An 18,358-nucleotide genomic window follows, 5' to 3' on the forward strand; every position below is an offset into this window, starting at 1 on the left:
AGACCCACTCTCTGCACGCTGTCGATTCGTAGCATGGCTCCCCCTCGCAAGCATCTTCCCCAGGCACTGCTCACCCCCGCTCTCTGTGTTATGCATGGGCAATAAACCTCTCCCCATCTGCGCTGCTCTTCCCTGAGAATCACACTCTGTGCCTGCCTGACACCTCCCTTTCGCCCTATTCACTACCGCACCCTCTGACACTCCTCTTCCTCTGTGTCCGATTGTCCAGGCTATCAGCTAGCCCTGCAGATGTAGTTTATGGCCCCAGCTGTAAAGAATCACCCCTCTTCAAAGGAGTTATAGTAGATCAAGGCCCACACCCGATGAGATCCGTCACACCACACGTGTTCCTACTATCTGAAAACCATCCTGTATTGTGATTGGGGAGGGGACCGAGCCTGAAGCGGAAGATTCCAGGGATGACTCTTTGTACATCAAAGTTTTTACATTTATGTGTCACATTAAAAATATATAGCACTCCAACAAAGTAGTAGGATTATAAAACTTTAATAACTTATAAATATATACAACAAAACAAAAACAGTAAAAACATTTAAACAACGAAGAGACCGTGGCAATTTCTTTTGAATTATCCAATACATTTATTGAAATTGACAGCACCAATAATGAAATATTCTCACAAGGAGGAGATGACTTGAATGATTTTTTTGATCAATCTCTTGATGGCGAATTTATCGAATGTTTGGAGACCATAGAGTTACAAGAATCATCATTGCAGACTTTTCATGAGGAAATTCCTGATGAGGACATGTTACTAGTTCTTTCAAATTATGAAAATTCAGAAGATGTTGCCTGGGGGTGGGTCGTCAGTAGCAGTCTGTTGTGCGAATAGTTCGAAGGCAGCAGAACGCGCTGAAATCTAGATGGCACGAAGGTGATGTCTAGTAAGTTGCCGCCCAGCAAATAACGGCGTGGGGCGCCGCGGGGGTGAGTGAGTCCAGTAGGCACCACAGCTATTCTTACCGGCATTGCAGAATTACTGCTGGGGACAATGCCTGTGCTGTAGCAGGGTCACAGCAGAAACAAAAAGGATTCTGTTGAAGATGTTGTTGGTTTTCAATTTGAAAACAGTTCTGGTGTCAACTGCTATGCTAATGTAGTGGTTAATGTTTTGTTTTCTCTAGAAAATGTAAAAGAGGGGGAGGCAGTCCAAAGTTCTGGTAAAAGGGCAAAGGAAAGGATCGGTGGTTTGAACTATCAGTCAAAAAGGGGAGGGGGTGCAACAATTTTTCCTACCGGGTCAGAGTGTGCTTTCACCGGAACTGAGGTTTGCAGGATTCTAGTAATTCAAAGTGAGGCTGGCGCCAGCATGGGAGCGCCGACGTCCCGTGGATACAGTTTCGTCACTCCACGGGCGATCATGGCAGTCATTCCCCATCGGGGGTGTCTGCGGGGGTCGGAGACTCCCGCGGCTCCTCTAGAATCTTCAAGGTCGTGGAGGACTACGGTGGTGGAGTCAACCAGTGACCGGGCCATTTGTTTATGCTGGGCCCGCTCTTGCCAGGTCGATCGCCATTTTGAGAGTTCGGTAGCTACTGGCGATCGCGGGGTCAAATGAGCGGACGGGCTCCACCCTGCCGGGCGAGACGTTGCAGCATCGCCACAGTGGAAGAACCCTTTTCCGGGCGCCTGGAGCGCTGAGGGTGCAGGTGGGAAGCCTCCACTGGGGAGGCGGGAGAGGCCTGTTCGCACCGTCTCTCCCTCCCAGTGCACCCCACGGCGTCTCGCTTGAGATTTGTTATGGCCGGACCAGGCGATGTGGACGAGGGGGGGGGGTCGGAGGCATGTGCAAGACATCCCCCCCAGTGTTGTCAAAGCCATTATTGAAGAAAGAAGAAATGTCGCGTCCGTCTTCGGGCCGGGCTTCCGGTGGATGTCGGCCGGACGCCCCTTGCTCTGGCCCCATGAACGGGTTCCTTGGTTTATCGGCTGCAGCCGGATCCCATCGGCCCCGGCCGTTGGTGGCCGGACCGGTAGAGAATGTGGCGGGACTACCTGCAACTGTCAAGGGCCACCGCGGCCGGACTGGGAGAGAGAGGGGAGGGTCGAGGACACGGACATTCGCCCCCCTGCAACTCTCCAGCGTTGTCAATCCCCCTGGCCGGGTCCCGCTGGCCTCGGCCTCTCCTCCGGCTACACCCTACGTGATGATCTCCTGGCCGAGGCGTGGCAGCAGGACCCGCCTTATATGTGTTGCTTCCGGCTGGGCGTAGCCGAAAACCTGTTGCCCTTTGGAAGTTTCTAGAATGGGGCGGATGTCTGCTGACTTCTATCTTTCCCAGTTTGCCGTTATTTGGCCGTGGCAGGCGGTGGGACAGACACGTTTTGGGGCAGTGAGGGGCGATGTTTTCAGGTTTCTTATTACGGGCTTACTTCTAACGTTTCTTGTTTCTAGGACAATAATAGGTTTTATCATTACGTATTGTTATCGTTTCTTTGTTTGTTATTTAATAAAAAGTTCATCAGTGGCCTACTGATTTTCGTTTTCCTATTCTTTTCTTTCCAGGTTGTTTCATGCTAAAGTTTCTGTTAACAGGATACAGTGATCACTTCGTTATTATTGCATATGTCCTTTTCACTAGGGGTGCTCTCTTGTTGGGCCAGATGACCTATCTCTAGTAAATGGTCCGGGTGAAACAGGTGCATCAATCAGTGGGGAGTAGATAGGCATGACAGATTACAACGGGGGAGAAAGGTCCGCATTACCTACACTTTCACTACTTGCAAAGATTTTCCTACGTTTATTTGCAAACTGGGAATACCTCCAAAAAGAACTAATTCCCAAACAGTCAATGTTCGGACAATCAATCAATCAATGAGGAATGAAATAGGTACGACGTGTTAAAGGCTTGCGTTACCTACCCTTCACTATCTGCAAAGGGAGAGAGAATATTCCTATTCTTCCTCGTTTGCAGGCAGAGAAGATCCTTAAGAGAACCAACTTCGAACAATTCAATGCTCGATTCAAACAATCAACAAGGGGTACTGTGAACACAAATGAACGCCGCTTATGTACATACACATTGCTATTTTCAACAGGTTGTTCCTAATGTTTCTATTTTAGCGAGGTCAAAAAGAGATCCCATTAGTGGCCTACTGATTTTGCTCGATTCCTTTTGTTTTTTTACACGATTTTTCGCTATCTGCAAAGACTAAACAGAGTATTGCGACTCTGTGCTTGTTTGTAAATAGAGAATGAACCAAAGAGAACAATCAATCAAATGGAGAGAGAAGCAGGCACGACGGATTACAACGGGGGCAAAGGCCTGCGTTAACTACCCTTCACTATCTGCAAAGAGAGAGTACACCTAATAGAAATGAGGGGTGGGGGGCAGCATTCAAAGCAGATCAGTGTGCATAAACACGAAAATGTTTTTACTTACCACGTACTTGACATTCGACAGCTTATGATATTTGCTATTAAAAAACCATTGAAATTCACTGAAAAAACCATAGGTTATAGACCATATATAGTTAGGAATTAGCATTTACAAAACCTTGAAAATTCACTGAAAAAACCATAGGTTATAGACCATATATAGTTAGGAATTAGCATTTACAAAACCTTGAAAATTCACTGAAAAAACCATAGGTTAGAGACCATATATAGTTAGCTGGACATTTTATTGACATAAAACCAATGAAATTCCATATATAGTTAGTTGCACTAACTATATATCGCGCACCCGCAATCCACTGCTGATGATGTCACATATTACATCATTCATGACATGGTCAGTGACATCACTGATGACATCACTGATGACATCTCAAATGACATCACTGATGACATCTCATTTGACATCAATGACCAAATCACTGATGATATCATTCATGTGACAATACAATGCATCTCCTCACATTTTAATATAACCTCTGTTTCACCCAGTGTTAAATACAGAGTATAATTTTTGAAACCATTGACACACCAATACTAGTTACTACATATGCACTCACTGATTCCTACGTCTACACACACCTTCACTCATTCACCCATACAATCATTCATACATACAATCACTCATCTTTACAACACTATCATATGCACTCATCACCTATACAGACACTCACAGTCTGCCACTCATCCATGGAGTTACTCACACACCTAGTCAGTCCTGTAAAGAATCAATGACACTTCCATTTTCTTGTCTATACAGTTAAACATAGAGCACCTTACATTTTCAAACATATACTAACACATACTTACCTTCTTATACAATCATTGATACAAGTACACATTGATCTGCACAGAGTCACACACCTCCCAGCCAGCCACACACACACTCAGTCTCTCATACAAATACTTGGGCAATCAATCAATAACCCATATAGTTACTCATATAGCTACTGATCAACACATGCAGCAGTTTACAGAACAACAGACATAATGATGCACAAATTAAGACAGTTTAGTCACTAACCCATGCACTCAGTGAGACACATTTAATCACTCAGTCATACAGTCAGTCATGCACCTACTAAATCCTTCGTCCAGACACTTACACATCCACTCATTCTTCAATATGTAAGACATATTTAAACTTTACAGAAACAAAAAATCACTGGATGTTGTTATCAGTCATGTCATCAGTGATGTCATTTGAGATGTCATCAGTGATGTCATCAGTGATGTCACTGACCATGTCATGAATGATGTAATATGTGACATCATCAGCAGTGGATTGCGGGTGCGCGATATATAGTTAGTGCAACTAACTATAATAATAATAATAATAAAACACTTATAAAGCGCCTGGCTGCACAAACTGTGTGTCCCCGCGCTAACTGCTTATAGATCATCCAAAAGGTAGACCCAGAGATACTAGAGAAAGAGAGTCATATCAGCTAACTATTTAGGGAAGAGGAGCGTTTTGAGTTTCGCTCTGAAAATTCTTTCGGACGGTTCCATCCGCAATTGAAGGGGGAGATCATTCCAGTGCTTAGCAGCTAAAAATCGGAAGGATTTACCACCCATTTTAGCTTTTTTAATAAGGGGGATTTTACATTGCATTGCCCCAGATGACCTTAGAGCTCTCATCGGTCGATGTATAGTCAGAAGACTACCAAGGTACAGGGGGCCTTTGTTATGGGCTATCCTGTGGGCATAGCAGAGATTTTTTTAAATAATTCTTTCCTTGATAGGAAGCCAGTGCAGTTTGGTTAGGGCAGATTTAATAGAAGTTTTTCTCGGGAGACCTAACACCAGACGAGCCGCCGTATTTTGAATGCATTGAAGCTGGTGAAGGCCTTTGAGATTGAGACCTATTAAGAGGGCATTACCATAGTCCAGATGTGGCGTTATTAAGGCGTGAACTATGGTTTTTCTTGCTCCTATAGGAATCAAGTCAATGATTTTACGGAGAATTTTAAGTATGCCAGTGCACTTTCCTATAGTTTTGTTCACATGGGTTTTGCCCGACAGGTCAGAATCTATCATGACCCCCAAATTCTTTACCACTTTAGCAGGTGTGGGGAGATTTCCCAGTTCACAGGGCCACCACGCATCAGACCACACAGATGTTTCCTTCCCCACCACCAATACCTCTGTCTTTTCTCCATTAAGGCGCAGACAGTTATCGTCCATCCAAGTGGCTACTGCCGACATGCAGTTTGAAAAATTTGCGGCATTTTCCTTACAGTCCGGTGTAATTTTGAACATGAGTTGAGTATCATCAGCATAACTAACAATGCCCACCCCAAAATTCCTTACTATGTCAGCCAGGGGTTCCATATAGATGTTAAACAAAGTAGGGCTCAGACTAGAGCCCTGTGGAACCCCATGGCTGACACTACGGGAAGATGACCTGAAGGGTGGGCAGTGTAGTTGGAATGATCTCATGGTAAGGAAAGATCTAAGCCAGTCAAGTGCTGGACCATTCACTCCTAATATTAATAGGCGCGATAGCAGCTTAGAGTGCAGCACAGTATCAAATGCTGCACTAAGGTCCAGCATGACCAGTGCTGCAGTCTCGCCCTCATCCACCATCATTCGGATGCATTCCGTGGAATACAGAACTGCCGATTCTGTGGAATATCCTGGCCTGAATCCTGATTGAGAGGGATGGAGTAAGTTCTCTTTTTCTACAAAATCCATGAGTTGTTTATTAACAACTTTTTCTATAATTTTGGCGCAGTATGGAAGGAGTGATATAGGTCTTAGGTTATTAAACTGTGTAATGGGAATGTTTGGTTTTTTTTTTAACGGTATCACTTGCGCTAATTTCCAGGCTTCCGGGACAAAACATTCCTGGAAGGATAAGGAGATCATATGGCTGATGTGGTCAATAAGAGTGTTTTCCATGATGTCCTTACTTTTATCGTATGGACATACATCCCTGGGGGATCCAGAATGTATACTTTTAATAATATTAAGTAGATCCTTTTTATCTGGGATGGTAAACATAGACAATGTCGGATTTTGAGTGGCGGGAATTATTATGTCTACGTTATCCCTTACATCAGGGGTTTTGGAGAAGGTAGCATGGATCTTCTCCACCTTTTCCACAAAAAAATCAGCGATTTGTTCGCATATTTCCGTGGAATAGGTATCCAAAGTCTCTAGACGGGACGAGCTGGTCAGTTCTTTATAAATACGGAATAATTCCTTAGTAGGGTGGGCAGCTTCCTCAATTCTATTGTTGAAAAAAATACTTTTTTCTTCTCTAACCATTTTTTGGTATATTTTTAGTTCGGTTCTATACTTCATTTTGAGGCCTGGTGCATAGCTCTTCCTCCAACTGCGCTCAATAGATTTACAGTGGGCTTTTGCAAGTCGGAGTTTTTCCGAAAACCAAGGCTCAGATTTAGCACGCCTGGTAGGGGGTTTAGTAGTCCAGGGGGCTATTTTATCTAGAGCATTCTCTAACCATTGCTCGTAGTTGTTCCATACCTCTTGAAGTGAGGTCCCTCTGATAAGGGGATGCTCATCTAGGAAGCTTTTAAACTGAGCCGGAGTGAACTTTTTCCAGTTACGGCGCTTCAGCGAATGGACTCTGATTGGTGGGCTTTTATTTTGACTGATAAAAATTTCACAAGTTACCAGGAAGTGGTCAGACCACAATAACGGGGTCGGGGGTAAAGGGGCAGCAATTCCCTCCCAATTTACAAAAATCGGGTCATATATATATATATATATATATGGAATTTCATTGGTTTTATGTCAATAAAATGTCCAGCTAACTATATATGGTCTCTAACCTATGGTTTTTTCAGTGAATATATATATATATACATACATTTGGTGAATCAACTCTAAATAAACTTTTGCCGAAGAAAATACGTGGGATTTGCGTGGTCTCTGCTATCGCGGTGTCGGTGTGGTGTGAGACTGCTGCTGTTGCATATATATATATATATATATATATATATATATATATATATATATATACATATATATATATAAATTACCTCGCCATTAGGTAGAAAAAGTCAGGACCTAGTTTCCATAGGAAATCCGCAACATTCTACTTGGAATAACTTTGGCACCGGTTGACGAATCTTCATGAAATTCTCCAAGTAGATGGGGCACTCGCTCCGCTCCTATCCCAAAAGTTTCGGGGTGATTCGTCAAGCGGGGGCCGAGAAAAAAGGTGGGTCCAAAACGTGTTTTCCCAAGGCAATTTTCCATAGGGACCTTTATGTGAGGCTGCTGAACGGAATTACACCAAATTTGGCAAAAAGGTAAAGTTTGGTTTGCAGATTACGCTTTTTGTTAAATGGTGTAAATCCGTGCAGTAGTTCCTGAGAAAATCAAAAGTAAAATCATAGATATATCTATGGACGAAGTACGGTATGCGTACTATACACGTACCATTACGAGCACGAGCTGCATGCTAATTGGCTGTCAACTGTCTGACAACACTCCAAACCAGGAAGTGTTGGCAGCCATCTTGTGTCTCGGTAGAAGCGAGGCACAAGAAAACTGAAAAACAAGTGTGCAAAAGGCGCAAAGGGAGCAGGGTAGAAACACCCTGACCCCCTAGGCCTGCTCAGGGGGTCCCACAAAGTCCCCAAGGCCCCAAAAAAATTATCTTTTTTTAAAAATCGCAGGCTATGCGTAGGGTACGCGTATCCCGCAACAACAAAAAAAAAAGCCTGATAAATTTGTAATTAGCCCCCGGGGGCCAAGTCCCGGGGGCAATGTGTTTTATTATAATGGGGCCCAGAGGGGCCCGCCACCCCCTGGGGCTTTAATATTATGTATGCGGGGGGGGCCATGGCGCCCCGCAGCCCTGGGGACCGCCACCCCTGGGGCTTATTTCTTTTTATAATAATGGGGGCCCAGAGGGGCCCCGCAGCCCCGGGGACCGCCACCAGGAGGGGGAAGCCTTGTGGTGCCCCTGGGGACCGCCACCCCCCAGGGCCGGCTCCTGCAGTGTCCCGGGGTGCCTACCCCGGGACACTCTAGTTTGCTATGGTAGGGCGCGAGCCATAACAAACTGCTTTGGTTTTTGGAAGAGAGAGCAGGAAACCTGTCTCTCTTCCAAAAACCAAAGCCGATTGCTTTCCTACATGGGGAGCAGCATGTTAGCTGCTCCCCATGCAGAAAAGCAATGCCCGCTCCCGCAGGGCGCGGGGAGCTGGCAAGGACTGTGGGGGGCTTGGGGACCCCCCACGGTCCTCAACGGAGAGGGCCAGGCCCCGGGGTCCCCGGGGCCAGAAGTGGCCCGGGAAGGTGGCCACGAGGACCCCCTCCCAAGTAGTTTATTTAAAAAAAAAATGAAAGGCCATGCCCCGGGGGATGGGGTCCCCGGGGCGATTAAGGCCTCGGGAGGGGGGCAACGCGGCCCCTTCCTCATTTTTTTTAATTAAAAAATAAATAAATAGGGGGCAGGCCCTGGGGGGGGCTACATAGCCCCCTTCTTAAAAAAAAAAAAGAAAAACACTGGGATCGGGGAGGAGGCCACACCCCCTCCCTGCACCACTCTGCAATCATACCCCCTGGCGCGTTTGCAGAGGGGGAAGTAATTCCCCTTGAATACTGGGGGTCCCTGGGTGCCAACTAGTCCACCAGGAACATCCTAGTATGTGCCAGGGGCCTGCGATGCAGAGACGTGTAAAGAGGCCATGCCACTTTTTACACCTCTCTGCAACGCAGCCCCCTGGCGCATACTGGAGGTTCCTGGTGGGCTAGTTGGCCCCCAGGGAACCCCAGTATTCAAGGGGACTTAATCCCCAACTTAGAACGCACCACGGGTGCATTTGCAAAGTGGTGAAGGTAGGGGGCCGGGCTTAAGGTGATGTGTGTGAAAACACGCCCTGTGGCACGTTTTAAGTTGGGGAACTAATCCCTCTTAAATCCAGAGGTCCCCTAGGGGCCAACTAGCCCACCAGGTACCTCCAGTAAGTGCCACGGAGATGTGTTGTAAAAAGGGGCGTGCCTCTGAACACCTCTCTGCAACGCAGCTCCCTGGCACATACTGGAGGTACCTGGTGGGCTAGTTGGCCCACAGGGGACCTCAGGAATGAAGAGGAATTAATTCTCTAACTTACAACGCGCCACAGGGCGTGTTTTCAGACATGTCACCTCAGACCACGCCCCCTTCCTTCATCAGTGTGCAAACGCGCCCCGTGGTGTGTTGTAAGTTGGGGAATTAATTCTCTTTCAATAATGAGGGTCCCTGGGGGCCAAATAGCCCAACAGGTATCTCCAGTATGAGCCAGGGAGCTGTGTTGCAGACAGGTGTTCAGAGGCCACGCCCCTTTTTATACCTCTCTGCAACGCAGCTCTGTGGTGCTTACTGGAGGTACCTAGTGGGCTAGTTTGACCCTAGGGATCCTTAGGATTTAATGGACTTAATCTCTCAACTTAGAACGGTGACAGGGCGCGTTTAGACAGTGGTGAAGGGAAGGGACGGGGCCTGACGTGATGTGTGCAAAGACGCCCTGTGGCGCGTTTTAAGTAGGGGAACAAATTCAACTTCAAACCTGAGGAACCATGGGGGCCAAGTAGTCCACCAGGTGCTTCCAGGAAGCACCACTGAGCTGCGTTCCAGAGAGGTGGTGCATGCCGTGCCCTTTTTTACATCTCTCCGCTACGCAGCTCTGTGACGCTTACTGGATGTAGTACAATATCCGATTTACTCACCTGTTATCAGGAGAGACCTCAGTGCTGCATCGTTCAGCCCACTACTGATCTTCAAAAGTAATTCTAACCATACTTACAGTAACTTTAATTTCCTTCCATAGGCTAACATTGATTGGTTTCACTTGGAACTTCTTCTAAGTGTGGAGTTTTGGAACTTTAAAAAATTCCTCTAAAATCAGCCGAACTACGAATTCCGATTTACTCACCTGTTATCAGGAGAGACCTCAGTGCTGCATCTTTCAGCCCACTACTGATCCTGAAAAGTAATTTTAACCATACTTACAGTAACTTGTATTTCCTTCCATAGGAATTCATTGTCTGTTTTTCACCAGAAAAGTTTCTGTGTCTATTTTCACAAACTAAAAATATTCCTTAAAAATCGCCTGTATGACCTAAACGCATTCTTTCAATTGTTTACAGGAGATGCACTAGTGCTGGATCCAGGATCCACCACTGAGTAAGAAAAAGTAATGATAACACTACTTACCTGCTAAGTGATTTTCCTCCCATAGGATAACATTTGGTAGTCTATGTGAAAACATTTCTGTAAATTTTTAAAATACAATAATATTCCTTAAAAATCACTACTGTAACTAAAACACTTTTACTCAACCGTTTACAGGAGATGTCCAAGGACTGAATCTAGGATCCAGTCCTGTGGTTAGAAAAGTAATCCATAAAGTAACTAATTGCATTTAACTTGAAAAACACATTGAGGTCAATATTGCATTGTGTTTGAAATTGTGTTGCCCATGTAACTACTGTACTTAAAAGTCTATTGCCTATTTGCAAAGTATTTAAACTAAAGTATTTCATTCTGAGAAAGTATATTTTGTAACGTAATGTATAATGTAATTACAATGTAATTTAAAAAATGAAATATCTAAAAATAAATAGTTTAAAAAATTTAGTAAATCAGTATAAAAAAAATATAACAATTAATACATTAAAAATTGTCATTTACAAAACCTTCGATATTCACTGAAAAAACCATGGGTTTCAGGCCTGATATAGTTAGGAATTAGCATTTAAAAAACCTTTGAAATTCACTGAAAAAACCAAAGGTTTCAGGCCTGACATAGTTAGGAATTAGCATTTAAAAAACCTTAGAAATTCACTGAAAAAAACGTAGGTTTTAGGGGTGTTATAGTTAGCTGGACATTTCACTCGTACAAAACCATTGAAATTCCTCCGATATAGTTAGTTGTACTAACTATATCTCGCGCGCCCGCAATCCACTGCTGATGATGTCACATATTACATCATTCATGACATGGTCAGTGACATCACTGATGACATCTCAAATGACATCACTGATGACATCATCCACGTGACAATCAGATACACCTCATCATACACTAGTATAACCTTTCACCACTCACTGTAAAATACAGAGTACCATATTTGAATGCAAGTTTCTAAAAACCCACTCAGTGATTCCTAGATCTATACACACGTCTAATCACTTACCTACAGATTCACTCATACATGCAGTCAATGATCAATAGAACACTATCAAATACACTTATACACCTAAATCGACATTACACACCAGCACACATCCTATTCACTTATGAAGTCATCCTATTCATCTATGCAAACAATGGATCATACTTACATTTACTTAGCTATACACTTATACAAACACCACTTTATCTATTCATATAGATAGTAACTTATACTTAGTGTGTTATAAAATCACTATTACAAGTATACAATTATCCATACAGTCACACATACAATCACTGAGTCTTATGTATACTTATTTATAAACAACAACTGACACCTACATTGCCTTTTATTTTTCTACTTTGTTGGACATGTACCATTGAGAGAGATATTTGCTCATCACCACACCCATAGAGATATTCACTCACCAAAACAACTGTTATAACATGTAGTCTTAACGTCATATACCTACTAAATCAACTATTCACACATCTTTGGGCAGTCACACACCTCCCACCGAACCACACACACATTCACTCTCCCATACAAATACTCAGTTAACTAATCAATAACTAATATAGACTTTCCAATAACTAGTAACCAACTGGAGAAGTAGTTTACACAACAACTGACAAAGTGATACAGATGCTCACACAGTTTAGTCACTATCCAATATATTTAGTGAGACACTTTAAATTAGTCAAGTAAACAGTCAATCATGCTTCAGCATGAGTAACATTGCGTGCCTTGAGGAATGCATCTTTAATCACCTGGAGATTATAACCCCTCTCTAAAAACCGTTCAGTCATTCATGCACCTTCTAGATTGAAATCGCCCACTGTGATGTGGTTGGTGACAGGATTCGCAAATTGCGACAACTCGAGTCCAGATATATTCTGGATTTGGACACCAGGATTCCAGGGGGGCTCAACTCTGAATAAATAATAAATAAATCCACATTTGTAAAGCGCACAATCACCCGTAAGGGTCTCTAGGCGCTGGGGGCGGTCGGGAAGATTAAGCAAGCTATTGCCCAGAGTCACATGGTGCTGGGCTAATCTGCCGCCGGTGCCGGGGATCGAACCGTGATCCCCAGATTCCGGAGTCAGTCGCCCTGGCCGCGGCGCCAGCTCTCCTGGCACCTAGGTGACTAGATTCTCGTTTGGATCCTTTGTTGATAATGGAGTATGTGTATAGAACCTCACTGATGTTTGATGCTAATCTTGAATCTCTGTAATTTTTGAATTTTGTTCTATGCTATAGTCCTAGCTGGACCTACAACATACATACATATATGTCTCTCAGTAATCTACTGTATTATAATTCTGTAATATTTAAAATCTTTTTAATTCACTGAAATGTATACTACCTTTATGTCCCTAACTTGCATTTGGCCTATAGATCCTCTTCTTGAATCTAATGGTCCCTATTGTTGTTTGTCTTTCTGTACAGGTGATGTCATGTTCTGGATAAACTATGTAGTCCAAAGAGAGATGATGGATTGGCTGCCCACTGGGGCTTTATTTCACACATGGTTTTATCATGGCAACAGATGTTGTGAATTTTTCTCTCGTGATTGATGAGTGCCAATATATAAACTTGTATTAGGCTATTATATTTTTATACAGTAAAATATATATATATATATATATATTTTTTTTTTCTTTTTTTTTTTTTGATGTGTAGGCAGTAGTCATTATACCTACTTGGTGATTGTATTACTCGGACTACTATATGAAATACCATCACACTCACCTTATTGAAATACAGAAACTTAAGCACTGTGAATTGTAGTTACACCTTATGTCTATTCATGAGGAATTATTATCATGTATTGTCTATGGTGGAGCACCATTATTATCTTGATCAGAAAATTAAATTTACACGTCTCTTAGTTGAACAATGATATGTGTGTGTGAAGGGTGGAGACCGGCACATTTACTCTTATTAGTCATTGTGGGCGACATATATTTTTTATAAATCAACCTGCATTTGATATATTTCTTTACTTGTCACAATGACTATATAATGTTAAAGCGATTTAATGAAACCACTATAAGATGGCCGACATGAGTTTGGGAACGGTAGTCCACTTTTTGTTTTCATTGTCACGTTTCACGTACTTTGTGTACATGCATGATCTGTTCCACTTCCTATTACCCGTGAGCAGGGCGGTTTTGCCACTGAAACGCGTAGGGTATTTTTCTTGGCTCCTATGCTGATTAAATAAATCTATTTTCAACTGGATCTGGGACTGCCGTTATTTATTTGGAAGGAGTGCACTCGCGCATGTTTGCGCTTGGTGAGTGAGTGTTTGGAGCACAGGGTAACCTTTGATCCTGAGGTGAACCGCTGCGAAAGTGTCCTGACGTCTTCGGAGGATGTGAAAAGTTATATATATATACATATATCCACTCACACAAAGTTGCCCTTGATGAGAATGCCACTCCCGAATACGTTTCCTCCTACAGTGAGGTCACCAGCACGTTTCTGCTGCCCAAACTAACACTGTAAACTTTCTCGGCTCAACGCGTTTCAGAAATCGATCCTTGTTCACGAGCCATACCAAAGCACCACCATCACAGCTTGAGTTTGGAACACCTGCTTTTAATTAGTTAGAGTCCCGCCCTCCAGGGTAAGAGCTCTCGCCTGATTGGGCATCAGCCGCAATGTCTTATGGTATTAGCAGTCCAAACTAACTTACAACCCCTGTGGGTGCTGCCTTTGTGGCAAAGTGAAGGTTAAAATCAAATCCCAAGTGGGTGAATGTCCGCTGGGTATGCAGAACCTGCTGCAATTAACAGAACACTCACTGTTGAGGGTGATCGTCCTGTACACGGCGCCGGGTCTCACTGACACCGCAGGTCCGCTGAATCACGGTGGGGCATCCTCGCGACTTGGACTAAGCCGCAAAAAGTCCACTCACACAAAGTTGCCCTTGATGAGAATGCCACTCCCGGAGACGTTTCCTCTCCTCCTACAGTGAGGTCACCAGCATGTTTCTGCTGCCCAAACTGACACTGTAAACTTTCTCGACTCAACGCGTTTCAGAAATCAATCCTTGTTCACGAGCCATACCAAAGCACCACAATCACAGCTTGAGTTTGGAACACCTGCTTTTAATTAGTTAGAGTCCCGCCCTCCTGGGTAAGATCTCTCGCCTGATTGGGCATCAGCCGCAATGTCTTATGGTATTAGCAGTCCAAACTAACTTACAACCCCTGTGGGTGCTGCCTTTGTGGCAAAGTGAAGGTTAAAATCAAACCCCAAGTGGGTGAATGTCCGCTGGGTATGCAGAACCTGCTGCAATTAACAGAACACTCACTGTTGAGCGTGATCATCCTATACACGGTGCCAGGTCTCACCGACACCCCAGGTCCGCTGAATCACGGTGGGGCATCCTCGCGACTTGGACTAAGCCACAAAAAATCCACTCACACAAAGTTGCCCTTGATGAGAATGCCACTCCCGAAGACGTTTCCTCCTACAGTGAGGTCACCAGCACATTTCTGCTGACCAAACTGACACTGTAAACTTTCTTGGCTCAACGCGTTTCAGAAATCAATCCTTGTTCACGAGCCATATCAAAGCACCACAATCACAGCTTGAGTTTGGAACACCTGCTTTTAATTAGTTAGAGTCCCGCCCTCCTGTTTAAGATCTCTCGCCTGATTGGGCATCAGCAGCAATGTGTTATGGTATTAGCAGTCCAACCTAACTTACAACCCCATATATATATATAAATATATACTCTCCTCAAGCTTCTCGATTCAAGAAGTTTTTACACAGACACCTTGGATTGTTGCAGCAACAAGCTTTATTTGGCTGCACAGCAACGCGTTTCAGCTTACGCCTTGATCACGTGCAGTATATAGCAGGGTAACCGGTACACTGAACTCGGACCGCCCTGTTTGACGGCCTCTACCCGACCGGACTCTTTGTAATATGTAATATGTAATATGTAATATATATATAACTTCATCCCACGGAGTCGGTGCCTGATTTTGTATGGTGGTATATATATATATATATGTAAAGGCATTCATGGGAAAGGCATATTCATGGTAAAGAAAGTTGTTGCAAAGACACATTCGTTTTTAACGCTGTCGTGGTTCTATCATACATCCTTTATAACCGCATGTAAACATGGGAAGGCTTCATGTTTGTGAGACTATAAACAAAAATGTTCCTAAGAGAGATTCGGTGTGAGTACATGTGATTATATCAAAGCTAGATCTCGGCATGTTACACTTTGAATTTTATGTCTATTTTGGTGTGATAAGAATTTTATCCAAAATAAGAGATATGTTGATGATGAATTGCTTTGATCTGAATGGACTGCTTCAGAGTTTTTTTAAACCTTTAATCATCCATTTTCTGACATATACAGAATATTATATGATAATTCACTGCAATAATGAATCTAATAGCACAAAACATATCTGCGCAATGACATCGTGCACGTATATATTCAAGGATTCGAGACAGGTAGTACCTGAAACATACACCGCTAATTCTCCCATGACCTTGTACCTCACATCAAGCCATGTCTTATACATTATTTCTTCATCTACAATGTATTTATGGGTGTCTACTTAGCATTCTATTTGATGTGTCTTAGTCAGTCAACCCCAGTCGGTACTATACCAGCAGGTTGTGGTGTGGGAGAAGGTGTGTCTATGCCAAGCAGGTATTCTTTAAGCGGACCCCAAATGTCTTTTGGCCCGGAGGTAGGGGCTGCATCATAGCATAAATTTCACTATTTATGTTGCAGAAAGTGAGACTAGATAACCAAGTGTTAACCGTAAGGGAGACTCTGCTGCCCCATTTGAGTGCAATTTCCCACTTAGCTAACAAGAGAGCAAGAGTGGTAAACTTGCGTAGGTTCTTCGGCATTTTATAAACATATCCCATGAGAGCAACCTCAGGAGTGGGATCTATCTCCAAGCGTGTCACCTGGGAAATTAGCCCAAAAATAGCCCTCCAAAAGTTCCCAATCTTAGGACAGTTCCACGTCAGGTGGGTAAAATTGGCCTGAAGACTCCAACATTTTAGGTAACTGTGAGGGCAATTGGGGTCTATGGAGTGGAGCTTTGCAGGTGTCTATAAGCCCTCCATAAGTACTTGAAATTTATTAATTTGTGCCTGCTGTTGAGGGACACCTCTCCCGACTGTGTGCAACAAAAAGTCCAATGGTCATCTTGAATTGGGTGTCCTAAATCCCGCTCCCATGCTTCCCGAATCTTAGCATTGTGACGAGGGGCATGGGCCACGCAAGCCTTATAAAGCTTTGAAATTAATTGGTCCCCGTTTAGAAATTAAAAGTGTTTGGGGAGGAAATGACTCGTGCTCAAGTGGATATTCCGGCACTCGGGCACGGAGTGCTCTGGAGACTACATTAAACACAAATTGGTCCATAAAATATGTGTCACAAAACTTTCCCACCTCAGTACTGGTGAATACATGCACGTCCGGAAACAGGTCACCAAACTTAGTCATGGAATAAGATGTCAATGTGCGCTGGACTAACTTCTCCTTGGTGATCGGAAGTCATGGATTATGAGCTATAGGTATTTCCTAGGAGTAGAGGGCAGAGCCTCCCGTGACATGCAACACTTTAAGCCAAGCCCAGCTCATTGTTGACACAGTTTGAATGCCACAGGGGTCCTGTGGGAACCCCTGAGGCAGGAGGGCATGCAGGTAGTCGGGAGTCCCAGATCAGCCTCTGGTTTGCTATAAGGAATAAAAGCATCTGGGTGATACCACGAGTGTGCCCAGCTGCACTGTGCAACTAGATAATAAAGCCTAAAATCAGGTGCCCCAAATCCTCCCCTTTCATATGCTAAGGTCATAGTTTCCCAACAGACTCTAGTTCTCTTACCACCCCATGCCAGTCTAATGAGGTGTGTCCTGAGGGTGTCAAAAAACCTATTTGAGATTGGATTGGGGCATTATGAAATAGATACAAGAACCTTGGAAACACAATCATCTTCATTAATGTGATTCTACCTGCCAGCGATAGCGGGAGTGTCAACTAACGTTCAATCTGTATTTCTAGATTAGGTAGAACTGGCCCATAACTCTGCAGTATTATCTGTTCCATGTCCCTGTGAATCTGGATTCCTAGATACCTGACTGACTCAAGGCACCATGTCAGCGGAAATTCACAATCACACCTAGATGAGCCAGTAATTAGAGGGAAAATCTGGGACTTACTCCAATTTATACCCAGTCCCGAGAAGCTATCGAACCGTATTATGTCTCTGATGAGTGAATCAAGGTTTACCTAGGGTGGCGGACATATAATACAATATCGTCCGCATGGGGTGAGACTAGAAGTGGGCCTGTGTTGGACTGGATGGCTCTATGTAGGTGACTTTTCCTGAAAATGCCTAACCAGAGGGTCAAGGGCCAATATAGAAAGCAGCGGGGACAGAGGACAACCCTGTCTAGTTCCACGTGTGAGAGCAAATGAGGGGGACTTCGTGGCATTTAAACTAAGTCTAGTGGAGGGAGCAGTGTACAGTAAAGCGGTAAGATCAATGAAGCCCTTGGGGATACCCAATTTTCCCATCACTGCCAGGATGAAAGGCCACTCCAAGGAATCAAAAACCTTTTCAGTGTCCAGCAGGACCGCAGCAGCTGGCACTTCCGGAGAAATTCTATGTAGTACTGCAAACAAGGAGTGCAAATTCAGCGCTGTTGACCTATGGGGAATAAATCCCGATTGGGCCAGGGATATGATACGATCAAGCAGCAGCGCAAGTCTAAGTGCAATAATTTTGGCAAAGATTTTATAGT

At 43.9% G+C, this 18,358-nt stretch overlaps 1 protein-coding gene across 1 annotated transcript in view; it reads left to right on the plus strand.

The window, feature by feature from the left end:
* Nucleotides 1–13,904, plus strand: part of LOC144768886 (dynein regulatory complex protein 11-like) — a 743,718-nt gene extending 729,814 nt beyond the window's left edge. Inside the window, exon 20 of the mRNA XM_078652900.1 lies at nt 13,010–13,904. Within this exon, the coding sequence (XP_078509026.1) occupies nt 13,010–13,030 (21 nt within the window). The 3' untranslated portion in view covers nt 13,031–13,904. The remainder of the gene's footprint in view (nt 1–13,009) is intronic.
* Nucleotides 13,905–18,358: the final 4,454 nt, after the last annotated feature.

The sequence above is a fragment of the Lissotriton helveticus genome, chromosome 7, assembly GCF_964261635.1.
Source record: "Lissotriton helveticus chromosome 7, aLisHel1.1, whole genome shotgun sequence".
NCBI lineage: Eukaryota > Metazoa > Chordata > Amphibia > Caudata > Salamandridae > Lissotriton > Lissotriton helveticus.